The 16,141-nt window shown below is 33.5% G+C and overlaps 1 protein-coding gene across 1 annotated transcript; it reads left to right on the top strand.

The window, feature by feature from the left end:
- Positions 1–4,911: 4,911 nt before the first annotated feature.
- LOC124094645 (cytochrome c, testis-specific) lies at positions 4,912–14,184 on the top strand. The gene is made up of 2 exons (XM_046447554.1): positions 4,912–5,080; positions 14,036–14,184. Exons 1-2 carry the CDS (start codon positions 4,912–4,914, stop codon positions 14,182–14,184), a joined length of 318 nt encoding a protein of 105 aa, XP_046303510.1.
- The last annotated feature ends 1,957 nt before the right edge of the window (positions 14,185–16,141 follow it).

Below are 16,141 nucleotides of genomic sequence, written 5' to 3'. Positions count from 1 at the left end.
CCTAGGAAAGAAAAATTTCTTTTCTACTCAATCTTATGAAATACCACATGTACAAGGGGGGGGGAGAAAATTACTTATAAATTATAAAAATGTAATAAACATATTTTCTTTATATGACTTATTTATGTTAAACAGATTTATCCAGATATAATTCCCATTTCAAGTGCTCTATAGTATGTTCACAAAGTTGTGCAAGCATCAGGATCCATTTTAGAGTATTTCATCCCTCAATGACAGAAGTCATATTTTAAACCACATAACATCTTTGAACATGAATTACATGTAACTAAAACACTGATAGTGTCTGAGGTTCAAAAGAATGATTATTAGCCTTATTTTAGAGAAAAGACATGCTGGGCATTTGCAGATTAAATTTTTTCAAGGCTTTAACATATAGACTATAATGCACAATTATTAATATAATAAGCACTTATATTGACTTCATATAAAATTAAGATGTCCTTTGACATTTTTCTCTCCCACATCTTATGAATCAATCCATTCCTCCTCCATCCCCTTTTTTTAAATGAGAGGTAAGGGGCTGAGGATGTTGTTCAGTGGTGGAGTGCTTGCCTAGCATTCATGAAGTCCTGGGATCAATCTCTAGCATGGAAAAAAAGAATAGTGTGGGAGAGATGATATTGTGACCAATTTTTGAAACTCAAAGATAAAATAGTAGATTTTTGTTTTTGTTTCCCAAATCTCTCAAACTATGATGTAAATGCAATGAGGCTTACTTGGTTGGGATATGAATCTTCAGATATTATATTTAACCAAAAACGTTTTACTGTACCTACAAATTTTCTATAGACTTAACTACTGGTAATTATTCATAATAAATTCATAATTTTCAGATTGTTCTATGTGAAAATAGGTCTAAATGTCCATTTTTCCCATCTGTATACTATCTGCTAGTGATTAATGTATGCAAGCACTTAGCCTGGCTGTGATAGTTACTCAAGAAATGGTATAGTCTCCTTGGTTTTACATGCCTTTGAACTTGAGAATAATATTTAAACCCTGATTTTCCCCCACAAACCTGGTTCTTTTGGTTGATGACATAGCTTTTAAATGTGTTGATAACACGACAAAACTCATAGGTACCACATAGTTTCATTCAACCATCTGTAATTGTGGCTATTTAAATTAAAATTACTTGAACTTAATTATCAATTAAATCATTACAATTAAAATCATTCAGTTCCTCAGTCTAAAATATTAACCATATTAAAGTCCACACAGAATATCTCCATCACAGCAGAAAGGTCAATTGGACAGCTGTGCTCTAGAGAACAAGAATATTGAATAAAAATCCTATTTCCCTAATTCATAAAATATTCACTATCAATCACATTTCCAAATACCTTGATTGTTAAACAATCTTAGAAAATTATTTCAATATTTCTATTTCCTAGTTACAGTGTTCTACTCAAGTAGTAATATAAACTTAGTTTCCCTACTTATGTTTTTTAAACACAACTTTGTCTTTTTCACCTCTCTGCCTTTAATTGCCTTATCCTTTTGACTCTCTCAGTCCTTCCCTCTATATCTTCTTTCTTTACTTTTTCAGGACCTTTTTTTCTGTTTATATTCCTACTTGGTTCCCCATTTTTGGCAGTTACCACATTGCAAGTTTGCTGTCAATTGCTGTATTATTGTATTTTTGTATAGTCTGTTTGTAATGATGTGAATGTACTGTATTTTACATCTTGCTCCATCTAGATTGTAGCTCATGGAAAACTGGGGCTGAGGTGTTCAGTGTTTATATTTCCAAGTTGCCTGGCACTGTGACTTGCCTATAATAACACTCATTTTCTTTTGTTGACTTTGATTTGATTGCCGTCGCCAAATGCTCTCGGACCATTAATAAAGCACGAAGTTTCTATGTCAAGCAAGACCTTGTACACATTGTGCATATACAAAAAATAAACTCTTCGGTTGGGTAAAAGTTGAACAAACAAAAAAAGACAGGTTTGGGGTCCTTATGCTTGAAAGGCATTCACGTTGTCACAATAAGACTCAAGGGGGCTGCCGCGTGGCGGGTGCAAGGCTTTAAGCTCTGAGAGAGTTGGGATCCCGCGGGATCAGACGGGGGCCAATCAGCTGCGAGGATGGAGCCTGCCTTTAGTCCTTGAGTCCACGACCCTCTGAGCGCATGTCTGACAGGGGCTTCGGCGAAGGGACTCAAAGCACGCCTGCCCAGCCCCCAGTATCCCAAGTGGGGAGTGGGCCCCCGCAGGGCAGCGGCCCAAAGGAGGCGGAGAGCAAAGCCCCTGGCTCCGTGGTGGGTGCGGGCCGGCAGGGCAGACGTGTGGTTGGCAGAGGGCAGCCTGAGGTGGAAGTGGTGACATGGGTCGTTGAGGCTGGGAGTTTGGAAAGCCCGACTCGTGTTGCAGCCCAGGGGTTCATTCACAGCCACAGAGAAGGGGTAAAGGACAGCTTTGGGGGTTCATGGATGTGAGGTGATTTACTCAGGGTTCCATTGTTATTACTGCCTTCCACTACAGTCCACTACAACATGGATCCCACATCCTCCCAAAAATCTTCTAGTGAGCTTCCCCTCCTGCTTTCATCACTTCAACTATGTGTGGGCTTTGTAAGTTTTATTGGTACCTTGATGGTTCTGACCCCCGCTGCATTCCTCTTTTTACACAGTGAGACTTGACAATGGTTTGTACGCGTATTAAGAACGCCTTCACTTAGTTCTCTTACGTTTTCTCACTTGGGAAAAAATTTAAACATCTGCAATTGTATTCAAAGAAGGATCTCCTGATCACTTTAAAAACAGATTTTTAACTGCTTACAAATTTGTGACCCTAAATATGTCCCTTAATCTCTGTGCGCCTCATCTTCCTCACATGCGAAAGTAGAGATATGAATAGCAACTATCTCATAGGTCTTTTGTGAAGATTAAATGAGTTGAAAATATGTAAAAGGCTTAGAATATACCTGGCACATAGTAAGCACATACCATGTTTGCTACTTTTATCATCTAGTTAGTATTGGAATACTTTATTGTTGGATGAACGATCAGGCTCATATTAGAGGTCACATCTTTGCCTATGTTAGTGAGATATTTCTTCTTTAATGCTAAATACTGGTAGAGTGTCACACAACTATAGGACAAAATGGTTTCCTTTGATATTCTGACCCATCTTACTGTTGATGAATGTGTTGATTTTATTGCTTTTGGAAAGGGGTCATAGGCATTTGCACCAGCATTAATCTGTGATTAAAGGTGAGCCATAAAAATTTTAATTGTGACTCATACTGGTAGTTTGAATAGTGATAATAGAAGGCTTTTTATAAGTGACTTTCATGTGAAATTTATAGCTTATGAGTAAAGTTTTCAGAATTATTAGTAACATTTTAGTTGTTATAAACAATCAATCTGATCTTTCTACCTTTATAAAAGGTGATATCTAGGTAATATTTTATTTTTATGTGATATAGATTTTATGGTTATAGTGAATGTATTTTACTAAAAGGTCATACATTTGCTTTTCTGGTTGAAAATTCCCTTTTATGGCTTCTGTTCAAAGGCTCACTGAATCCTGAAACTATTAAGATAATTAATAAAACTGTTACATGTAGGAATTGAATGCAATATACTGAGTGATGTTTGGAATCTTAAAGTTAGCTTCTTTCTTAGATAAAATAAGTTTTCTTACCCTGCTTTCTATCAGACCTAAAACATTGATTTCTAGTTTTTGGATGCTGCCCCCCAAAATCAACTGTCTTTCCTTTAGGTGGATTATTGACACTTTTATCAGCTTGCACATAGATTGAAATAAATTAGATATTCATTTTGTAGTTTATTGTACACTAGCCTTTCTCTGAGTAATAGTTAGCTTTAAGCAGTACTGTATTCTTCAACATTGGCAGATTAATGCAAACATTATTTCTTAATAGGGAGGTATGGATAAATACATGCTTAGGATTGTACTCTCAAAGAATTAGGTACTTTCATGATTTTGATAATAGTAATTTGTTGTGTTCAAATCCATCCCAGTCCCTGCCTCTACTGTATTTATTCTTCACTGAGCATGAAAACAAAACCCATATAGAGCATTCACTACCATTTCAAAGTATAATTTTGATAGGTTGAAAATATTTTCTTTTTTATGTCATTTTAGATGGAGGAGACAGTTATCTAACAGAATTTTTGGTAGTCTTCATCAAAATGTCTTTGTACAAAATCTCTTGTATATATCTATTACTATACAAAGATTTTATCTACTTTAAAACCATTTATTTTCTACTACATTAATATTAAATTGTATTAGTGCTGACTGAAGTCAATAATGTTATTTCTGATTGCTTTCTAGTAGTGCTTGATCTAGTCTGATGGACTGATTTACAATTAAGAGTGTAAAGTAAATGGGAATCTATTTTACATATAGCTTTCTGTGGCCTCATTCTTTTCTGTATGATTTTTAATTTTATAGTTCTATTATTATAGACATATAGTTATGCATAATAAATTTTATACTTAAACACTTCTCCAATTTATTCTATCCTTATTTCTTAACTAAGGAAATGCAAAATTAGACCTATATGCTTCAAATAATTTTTCATGTTTTTAGAGGTGAAAAGGAAAGAAATACAGAGGACTTGTATAAACTGGTATAATTGTTTGAATACTGAAGTAAAGTTAGGTTTATTCTAATAGCAATTTGTGAAGTAGCTATGACTGGAAATTTAAAATAAATGAGATGATTAAGTTTTTATTAAATTATTTGCTATATCCTCTTTTGAGCACTCATACATTAAAACAAACATGCTATAAATAACATGTTTAATATCATTAGCATTCACTGCAGCCAAAGTGATGGAATAACTTTGGGTTTCCAGCTTCGAGAATTTGATATTTTCTTTGGTCTGTGGTTTAAGGTTTCCTTGCCAAACAAAATGGGAGATGCTGAAGCAGGCAAGAAGATCTTTACTCAGAAATGCGCTCAGTGCCACACAGTGGAAAAAGGTGGAAAACACAAGACAGGTCCAAATCTCTGGGGTCTCTTTGTCCGAAAAACAGGACAAGCACCAGGATTTTTGTATACTGATGCAAACAAAAACAAAGGTAACAATCATCAGTGGTGAGAGAACTGAGATATTTTGACACAGAAAGAAAAGCAAATGATTTGGCCCATAATTAAGGGCCTTATTTGCGTTATTGAAAATGGACCCTTGTGCTTATAATACTGATACATTGATTTATATCATAAGACTTGAATTTGGATAACTGATTATCTTTATGATAAGAAGAACTAGCAGTTTTGTATGGCATAGGTTTTTGCCTGTACAAAGTATTTTATTTTGTGCAATATGTTTATCTTGAAAAAAATCTGAGCTAGATTTAAAAGAACTCAAATCATATTTTAGTGGTAGAATGGTAGTAGTGATTCTATCTATAATAATGATTCTTAGCAAAGTGGGGGGGGAATATTATGCAGTTGGAAAAGTATATTCAACAATTTCTTTGTTGGTAGAAAGAGGGTAGAAAGTAAATGAGAAAGCATTTGAGAACTGAGATTAGAAATTGTTAGAAAGATTATAGTATCTTTTAAAAGCAATTTGTTACTCCTGGATATACATGTGAGACAGATATCTCTCTCTCTCTCTCTCTCTCTCTCTCTTTTATATATATATATATATATATATATATATATATATATATATATATATATATATCACACACAGAGGCACTCATACATTAAAACAAACATGCTATATTATTTGTGCTAAAAGTAACATATAATCTTCGTTTATCCAAGAATATTTTAGTACTTTTAAAATATCAACATAGTTATTATTAACACAATATTATTATATTCAGATGTGCAAAAATTCTGGTTAACTAATATTGTATAATAAAGAATTTGGGTTTGGTCCTGAGTTCCTTTCCAAGAATATGTAAAACCTTGGAATTTCCTAAGTGTTAGGAATGTCTTTGTTATCATTGTTGGCACCTGAGACCAAGACCCAAGATATGCTGAGATAATATGATGAGTTCATAAATCATTTCAGAATGGAGGTGACTATGCTAGAAAGATCAACTATGTGATTGGAGAATTGGGGCATTGAGCTAGGTTATATTAGTCTAATCTCTGGGGAAAGACTGAGGATTGGAGATTGAGTTTAGTCATGTGGCTGATAAGTGATCAATCATGCCAATGTAATGAAATCTCATTAAAAACTTTGGGCACTTATAACTGGAAGCTCCCATTGAGTTTCCTAATTGGTGAACACATCTGGGAGGGTGATAAGTCCTGATTCCACAGGAATATGACCCAGAAACTACATTTGGACCTTCCCAATCTTTGCCCTATGAGTTTTTTAATCTAGCTGGTCCTAATTTGTATCATTCATAATAAAACTATAAATGTAAGTAAAGTGCTTTCCTGAGTTCTGTGAGTTGGTCTAGAAAATTACTGAACTTTGGGAGGTGGTGGGAATTCCTGGATTGGTAGTCAATTGGTGAGAAGTGTGGGTGGCCCATTATTTACAACTAGTGTCTGTGGTGAGGGTATTCTTATTGGGTACTGTCGAGTCTATGCTGATTCTGAGCAATTAGCATCAGAATTGCATTGCAGTTATTGAAATAGGATTTTCAGCTGATAGATTACTGGATAAATCATTTTTAAATTTACATTTATTACTTGCCATTATAATGGCTCTTAAATATTTAAAGTAATATTTTGCTGTAGTATCATTTTAATATTATTATTCTGTTACAATAGCAAACTTTTGAATTCCTAATTTGTAAACTAGTTATAAACTAATATTTAAGCCTGTAGCTACCAAAATTTTAAGGCATTTATTACTTATTATCATTGATTTGAAATTATATCAAAATTTACTTCAAATGCATCTTTTATTATAGATTGTTGTCAAAGGTTGAAAGCTATATAAAAGGCTTGGTTTTAACATTATCTAAGAATTAGAAATAAAATATCTCTAAGATTATTCAAGTAATGATTTTTATTTTTACTTATTTGAGAATATATTATTATATATTAGTTCCATTGATAAAATAAGGATAATATAAGCAGCTTGCTATGTTAATTGAACTAGGATTTTAAATTAGATTATTTAAAATAAAATGAGGACTAAGAAGAATCAGGAAGTCAATAGTCACATTAATATAAATTATGGCTACTATCAACCATATTTTATTTTCTGTGTATAATCTTTTTAAAATTTTGTTCTAATTAGTTATACATGACAGCAGAATGTATTTCGATTCATTGTACACAGATGGAGCATAACTTTTTATTTCTCTTGTTTTATATGATGTAGAGTCACACCATTCATGAAATCATCTGTATATAATTTTTTTGTTGTAAATAATTTCACTTTTTTTTAGGAAGATGTAGAAATTCTTATATTTTAAAGAAGACCCTTTGTCTCATGATTTGTGTGGAGTACAGTTTTACAAAATTCATGATAATAACAATAATCTTATATTGTGTGTTTTAAAGTTTTTGGTAAAATATGCATAATATAAAATTTATCATTTTAATCATCTTTAAGTGTATGACTTTATGTTTTAAGTATATTCATATTGTTTTGTTGTCATTACCACCATTTATCTCCAGAACTTTTTCATTTTCTCAAACTGAAATTCTTTTCCCATTAAGTAATCTCTGGCAATTACCAGTATACTTTCTGTCTTTGCCAATTTGACTATTTAATGAAAAAATATCAGAAAAATTTCCAAACATGAATAATGAATTGGAAAATCAAATATAAGAGGCTATTAGGACACCAAATATATAAAATCTCAACAGATTCACACCAAGGCACATTTTTTTAAAATTATAATGAAAATGCCTAGCATACAGAATAAGGAGAAAATTTTAAAAGCCACAAGAGAAAAGAATCAGATTATATTTAGGGAGAAACCATTTAGGATATCTTCATATTTTTCAACCCAGACCCTGAAAGCTAGAAGATCCTGGAACAGCATGTACCAGCCTCTGAAAAAAAATAGATGCCAACCAAGAATCTTATATTCAGCAAAATTATGCTTTAGATTTGATGATGTAATAAAAACCTTCCATGATAAACAAAAGTTAAAAGAATTTACAACTAGAAAGCCTGCACTACAGAACATCCTCAGCAAAATATTCCATGAGGAGGAAACAAAAAACAACAAACAATGAAAATCAGCAAAAGGAGGTATTACACTAAAGGAAATACTACTAATCAAAGGAGAAACCAAGTCAAGTTAAATACCAAAAATAAACAAATATGACTGGGAATACAAATCATGTCTCAACAATAACCCTGAATGTCATTGGCCTAAACTCACCAATCAAAAGACATAGATTGGCAGATTGGATTTTAAAGAAGAAACAACAATATGCTGTCTTCAAGAGACTCATCTCATAGGAAAAGACATCCATAGACTGAAGGTGAAAGGTTGGGAAAAAATATACCTCTCATATGGACTGTGGAGACAAGCAGGGGTCTCCATCTTCATATCAAATAAAGTAGACCTCAAGCCAAAGTTAATCAAAAGGGATAAAGAAAGACAATTCATACTGCTTAAGGGAACCATACATCAGTAAGACATAACAATTATAAATATAGATGCCCCAAACAATGGAGCATTTACGTTCATAAAACAAACTCTTATCAAGTTCAAAAGTCAAATAGACCACAACACAATAATTTTGTGTGACTTTTACACACCTTTTTCACCACTGGATAGATCTTCCAAACAAGCTAAACAAAGAAACTATAGAATTCAATAATCAGTAACTTAGACTTAACTGATATATATAGAATATTTCATCCATCAGTGAGTGAATACAGTTTCTTCTCAGCAACACATGGATCTTTTCCTAAAATAGACAATATATCATGCCACAAAGCAACTCTTAGCAAATAAAAGAAAATAGAGATATTACCCTGCATTCTATCAGATCATAATGGAACAAAACTGGAAATCAATGATAAAATAAAAAATAGAAGCTACTCCAACACCTGGAGACTAAATAATATGCTATTGGATGAACAATGGGTTGCAAAAGACATCCAAGAAGAGATTAAAAAATTCTTAGAGGTAAACGAGAACTCTGATACAACATATTGAAATCTCTGTGATACTACGAAGGCAGTACTAAGAGGAAAGTTCATTGCATGGAGTTCACTCCTTAAAAGAAGAAAAAGTCAACAAATAAATGACCTAATACTATATCTCAAAGCCCTAGAAAAATAAGAACAAATCAACACCAAAAGCAGTAGAAGACAGGAAATAATTAAAATCAGAGCTGAAATCAATGAAATTGAAACAAAACCAATTGAAAAAATTGACAAAACAAAAAGTTGGTCCTTTGAAAAAATTAATAAAATTGATAACCCTTAGCCATGCTAATGAAGAGAAGGAGAGAGACAACTCAAATTACTAATGTCTGTGATGAAAAAGGAAATATTATGATACAGAAGATAATTAGAAATTATTTTGAAAATTTGTACTCCAATAAAATAGAATATATTGAAAGAATAGGCAAATTTCTAGAGTCATATGATTTGCCCAAACGAAATCAGGAATACACAAGTTAAACAGATCAATTTCAAGCAATGAAATAGAAGATGACATTAGAAGCTTACCAACCAAGAAAAAGCCCAGGACCAGATGGATACATAGCTGAGTTCTACAAGACCTTCAAACAAGAACTAATACCAATACTCCTCAAATTATTTCATGAAATAGAAAAAGTAGGAACACTTTCAAATTCATTCTATGAGCCAATATCACCCTGATTTCAAAACCAGACAAAGACACATCATAGAAAGAAAACTTAAGACCTATATCTCTAATGAACATAGATGCAAAAATTCTCAATAAAATCTGGCAAATTGAATACAAAAACATATCAAAAAGATAGTGTACCATGATCAAGTGGGGTTCATCCTAGGGATGCAAGGTTGTTTCAACATATGGAAATCAATAAATGTAATTCATCACATCAATAGACTTAAAGATAAGAATCATATGATTATCTCAATAGATGCAGAAAAAGCATTCTACAAAATACAGCACCTTTTCATATTCAAAACACTAGAAAAACTAAGGATAATAGGAACATATCTCAACATGGTAAAAGCTATCTATGCTAAGCCCCAGGCCAACATCATTCTAAATGGAGAAAAATTGGAAGCATTCACTCTAAAAACTGGAACAAGACAGGGTTCCCTCTTTCACCACTACTATTTAACATAGTTCTTGAAACTCTAGCCAGAGCAATCAGATGAAAGAAATGAAAGGGACATGGATAGAAAAAGGACTCAAATTATTATTTGCTAATGATATGATTCTATACCTAGAAGACCCAAAAAATTCCACAAGAAAACTTCTAGAACTATAAAATGAATTTGGCAAAGTAGCAGGATATAAAATAAGCATCCATAAATCAAAGGCATTTTTGTACATCAGTGACAAATCCTCTGAAAGAGAAACTAGGAAAACTTCCCCATTTTCAATAGCCTCAAAAAATATATAAATAAAACAAAAAACCTTGGGAATCAATTTTAAAAAGAGGTTAAAGACCTCTGCAATGAAAATTACAGAATGCTAGAACATTAAAGAAAGAAATTAAAGAAGACCTTAGAAGATGGAAAGATTATCTTGTTCTTGGTAGGCAGAATTAATATTGTTAAAATGACCATACTACCAAAAGCAGATTTAATGCAATTCCAATCAAAGTCTCAATGACATTCCTCATAGAAATAGAAAAAGCAGTCATGAAATTTATCCAGAAAAATAAGAGACCCAGAATAGCTAAAGAAATTCTTAGCAAGAAGAGTAAAGCAGGTGGTATCACTATACCAGAACTTAAACTATAATAGAGAACAATAGTAACAAAAACAGCATGGTATTGGCACTAAAATAGACTTGTAGACCAATGGTACAGAATAGAGGACACAGAAACAAACCCACATAAATTCAGTTACCTCATATTAGCCAAAGGTACCCAAAACATATTGGAGAAACATATATAGCCTCTTCAACAAATGATGCTAAGAAAACTGGAAATCTATATGCAAAAAAATGGAATTAAGCACCTATTTCTAACCATGCACAAAACTCAACTCAAAGTGGATCAAGGACCTAGGAATTAAACCAGAGACCCTACACCTAACAGAAGAAAAAGTAGGCCCAAATCTTCATCATGTCGGATTAGGCCCCAACTTCCTTAATAAGATTCCTGTAGCGCAAGAAATAAAATCAAGAATCAATAAGTGGGGTGGATCCAAACTAAAAAGCTAAAGAAACAATTAGTGAGGTGAATAGAGAGCCTACATTTTGGGACCAAATTTTTACCACAAGCACATCAGATAGAACACTCATCTCTAGGATATATAAAGAACTCAAAAATCTTAACACCAAAAAAAATAAATAAATAAAAATAACCCAATCAATAAATGGACCAAGGACCTGAACAAACACTTCTCAGAAGATGATATACACTGAATGAAAATATATGAAAAAATGTTCAACATCTCTAGCAATTAGAGAAATGTAAATCAAAACTACTCTAAGATTTTATTCCACTCCAGTCAGAATGGCAGCTATTAAGAATACAAACAACAGTAAGTGTTGGCGAGGATGTGGGGAAAAAGCACACTCATACATTGCTGGTGGGAGTACAAATTGGTGCAACTAATATGGAAAGCATTATGGAGAATCCTTGGAAAACTTGGAATGGAATCACCATTTGACCCAGCTATCCCACTCCTACCCAAAGGACTTAAAAACAGCATACTATAGTAACACAGCTACATCAGTGTTTATAGCAGCACAATTCACAATAGCTAAATTGTGGAACCAACCTAGATGCCCTTCAGTAAATGAATGGATAAAGAAACTGTGGTATATATACACAATGGAATATTACTCAGCATTAAAAGAGAATAAAATCATGGCATTTGCAGGTAAATGGATGGAGTTGGAGAATATGATGCTAAGTGAAGTAAGGCAATCTCCCCCCCAAAAAATGCCAAATGTTTTCTCAGATATGAGGATGCTGATACATAATGGGGATGGGTGGGGGAGCATGGGAGGAATGGAGGAACTTTAGGTAGGAGGGAGGATATGGGAGGGGACAGAGGGGTAGGAAAGATGGTGAAATGAGATGGACATCATTACCCCAAGTACATGTATGAAGACACGAGTGAGGTGACTCTACTTTGTGTACAATCAGAGACATTAAAATCTGTGTTCTATATGTGTACTATGAATTGAAATGCATTCTGCTGTCATATATAATGGATTAGAATAAATAAATTTTAAAAATAAATAAAATATGTAAAATTTAAACTATATGTTTTAATAATTTTATTTTATCCATTTTTTTAAAAAAATCATACTTGGGCTATCCATTGTGTGAATCTTGGATCTTCTTTGTCTAAATGTCTTCTATATGTATCATTTTTCCTTTGATTTGAAAGCTAAGTGATCATTTTAAATGCTTAATTATTTCCATTTTCTTTTTGTCAATATTTTCAAGCCCATTTGTGCCATCAGCAGCACCTGTTCAGTTAACTGTCACTTTTATATCTTTCTATTTTATCATTTTTTGCTTGAGCGTTTTGTAGTTCTGCATTGAGCCTTTAATTTATAAATTAAATTAAATTAGTAAATAGTACACATTAAATTAAAATGGTTTCTTTGAAACTGTGGGAATGTAGTTATGGTTTTCATCTGCTTAATGTCTATAATTTCTGATGTGTATTTTTCTTTTAACTTTTTAAATATTCATATCTGCTTTGTATTTATATGTGGTATGTGTTTGTGCATACATGTTATGTATATGTACTTTCAACATTCTTATGCTGTTTCTTTTTTGATTATTATTCACCTTTTGATTAGAACAGATCTTCTTGGACTAATTGTCTGCAGAAGTATAGTATGGGTGAAGGTCTGAGTGTACCAGTTAGTTCTTCTTTCCCCACAGTTATATGTTATAGATGTGTATATATATTTGAGTATTTTTAGGTATATTTTGGTGATGGTGTTATTTGGTCCTTTTTTTTCACCTGACAGAGGGCTATGCAACTCCTGTAGTTTCTCTTTTATCCTATAAAATTGAAAACCTACCCTATAACATGTTGGGATCCTTCTTTCAAAGATGACATGTCTCTGTTTTCTTCTTTAATTCTGGCTCCCCTGACCTCCATGATGTCAAACTGAATTTAAGGAAACTTTTATGTCCAACTGATACACCCTATTCTTTCTGAAGCAAAATGGGGTTATAACTTTGCCCTTTAGGATGTATCACCTACTTTGAAGAATTCTTCTCTTGTTCACCCTAGCCATTAGTGACATTGTCTTCTTTCTTTGGTCCATGTTTCATATCCTTGGTGGTCTTCTAATTATATCAAGTTTGGGGTTATAGATGCTTCCTGAAAAGTTTTATCAAAAATAGAGTTAGCATTAGTGTTTCTCTTTATCTGTGTTTTGACTGGTTTTAGAAGGGAAAAAGGCAACCTTCCTTGTCATCTTGATTCTGGATTTCTGAGTCAGATTTTGATGGGAATGTGGACAAAAGGAACTTGGTTTGATTGACTGATGAAAGAACATGAAAATATAAGTTAATAGTTATAAATTCTTGACTCCAAGCAGGCTTGTCATTTTAAGGGAAAATACTTTCTTCTCTTTGGATCATCATTTACTCATCTGCATAATAAAAGACTAGATTAAATGATCTTTAAGTTCTTCTTCTCTAAAAGGACATGGGATTATAGGAGGATGAGTTACTACTTAGGCACAATGTGTGGGGGGTGATAGCTCATTGATTTATTTTGGATAATCCTAAATAACTTGTGACTATGGATTTCTATAGAGAAGGCAAAGAGTGGAGTCTAATTTTGTAATGTTTTTCTAAGTCAGAATCTATACATATTCTTAGTTAAAAGTCTTCTGTCCGGTCAGAATATAAACTTTTATTCACATGTGTATCACATTAGAAAACAAGCCCTACAAATGTAACTATACAAACTTAAAAACTTACTTTCAATTTTATAGGTGTTGTCTGGGGAGAAGACACTTTGAGGGAATATTTGGAGAACCCAAAGAAATATATCCCTGGAACTAAAATGGTCTTTGCTGGTCTTAAAAAGAAGAGTGAGAGAGAAGATCTTATTCAATATTTGAAACAGGCAACATCTTCCTGAAATACTATTGCAACTTAAAAGTATCAATTTAAATATTGTACATTTAAAGAAGTCATATTTGATCATTCTTGATCAGCCCGTAATAAGTTTAATGTTTAAAAATAAAGGTTGTTGTTTTTGATTATGTGTAATTTGATCAGATGCCCTTATAAACCCAAACTTACTTTTGTCTGCTCAGTGATAGTCAGGAAGGAGGAGGAGAGGGAAGGAAACTGAAATCTACTGGGCTTCCGTAGTACCTGCATGTACAACATATTTTATAAGCCTAGCAACTGCTGCAGGTGATGGAGATAGCTTCCACATACTTATTTCTCTGTAATTTGAATGTAGATATAACTGTCATTAGCTTTAATTTTCATTAAGCTGAGTTTGGTTATGTGTTTACCTTTTATTATAAACAATACTCAAAGTAACTTAAGGAAAAAAGTAGGGAAAAGAAAGTCAAATAGTTGATCTTACTTTAAGAGTACTTTTAGAAAAAAAGAGAAGCAATCGTCAATCTGGATGAATAAAATTTGACCTGGAGGGAAGGAGAGAAGCATTTTAATAAACATGCCATCTAACATGTAATATTTTTAATTCATATTTTAATGATACCCTGCTAATCCTGAGCAGTATAAAACTGGATGGACTTCAGGGAGGGATAGAAGGGAGCCTTGTAAGAGAATGAGGGAGGAAAAAAAACCCAAACCCTTTTCTATGTTTTTTTTTAATTGTTGTTGTTGTAGATGGACACAATACCTGTATTTTGTTTATTTATTTTTATGTGGTGCTGAGAATCGAACCCAGTGCCTCACACATGTGAGGCAAGTGCTCTACTGCTGAGGCACAACCCCAGCTCCCCCAAACCCTCTTCTTAAGTGTGGAAAGAGCCCCCTTCTCGCTGTAAGAGTGAGACTTGGTGAGGCAGATCTACAGCAGGGCCTATATGGAAAGGAACAGAGCTCTGTGCACTGTGAGGCAGCCCCTGAAGCAGCCAGGAAGTACTCTGTCACCCACATAGTGACAAAAGTAAACTGCTTTCATCCCAAAGAGGTGGGAAGATGATTGTTGGGGGGTCATTTTGGGTGCAGAGAAGACATCTGTTATCTCATTTACACTTTACAATAATCCTGTGAGGTTATACCTTCTGTAGTGAGACATAGACGAGTGTGATGCCAAAGCCAAAACTTGGGTTTTTCACTCCAGTGCCTGGTAACCTTTTACCATTAGCATAGTATAATAATATATTAATTAGTCAATTTATAGTAGACACTACTACTGTGAAGTCATCCTAAACCGGAAGTTCTCAGAGGAGGGGAATATAGTTGAAAAGTACTACTTTCCAGAAGATTCCATTTAATATGCTTGGTGCTCAGATGTACTCTTAAAACTTCTGGCAAGTGGGAGAAAATATACTACTCTTGGAGCCCAGTGTCAGTATTGTGTAGAAAAGTGTCTCTGGGGGCCAAGAAAGGCTTCAGGCAAAGCTGAGCTTGTTACTCTCTCCCTGGAGGAATTTTCTGATGAGAGCTGAGACATCTGCAGGGACTCCAAGAGTGTACTCAGAGCAGAGCTGGGTTTGCAAAGATGTAGAATTAGATGACATAACTCGTATCCCAACTTACATGAGGCCTAAAAACTGTGGGAAAGAACTTGAACTCAATTCACATTCATAATTACAGTTCAGATTTATGCAACCTGACAGATGGACTTGGCATTCATTAATAAAAGCCACATTGCAGGAAGGAGTAAAAGAACCTCATGTTCAGAGTTCAAATATTTTTAGTTAGGGGAAGTAAAAAGAAGCTAGTATGAGGAAAGCTGAGATGATGAAAGGCAATTGGGTGGAAATAGGAAAGTATTAATTGAATTTCCATTTTAAAAATTGCTTGGTTAATGATACTGCATTGAATTAAATTTATGTTTATTTTTAGTAGGAGTGAAATAGGTACCTCTGCTGGTAGCAGTGTTTCTT

This window comes from Marmota monax, unplaced genomic scaffold (assembly GCF_021218885.2).
Source record: "Marmota monax isolate L192 unplaced genomic scaffold, Marmota_monax_Labrador192_F-V1.1 WCK01_AAM20220418_F8-fsc00007, whole genome shotgun sequence".
Lineage (NCBI taxonomy): Eukaryota > Metazoa > Chordata > Mammalia > Rodentia > Sciuridae > Marmota > Marmota monax.
The sequence above is the reverse complement of the archived record's forward strand: the minus strand, read 5'-3'. Positions and strand labels throughout refer to the sequence as shown.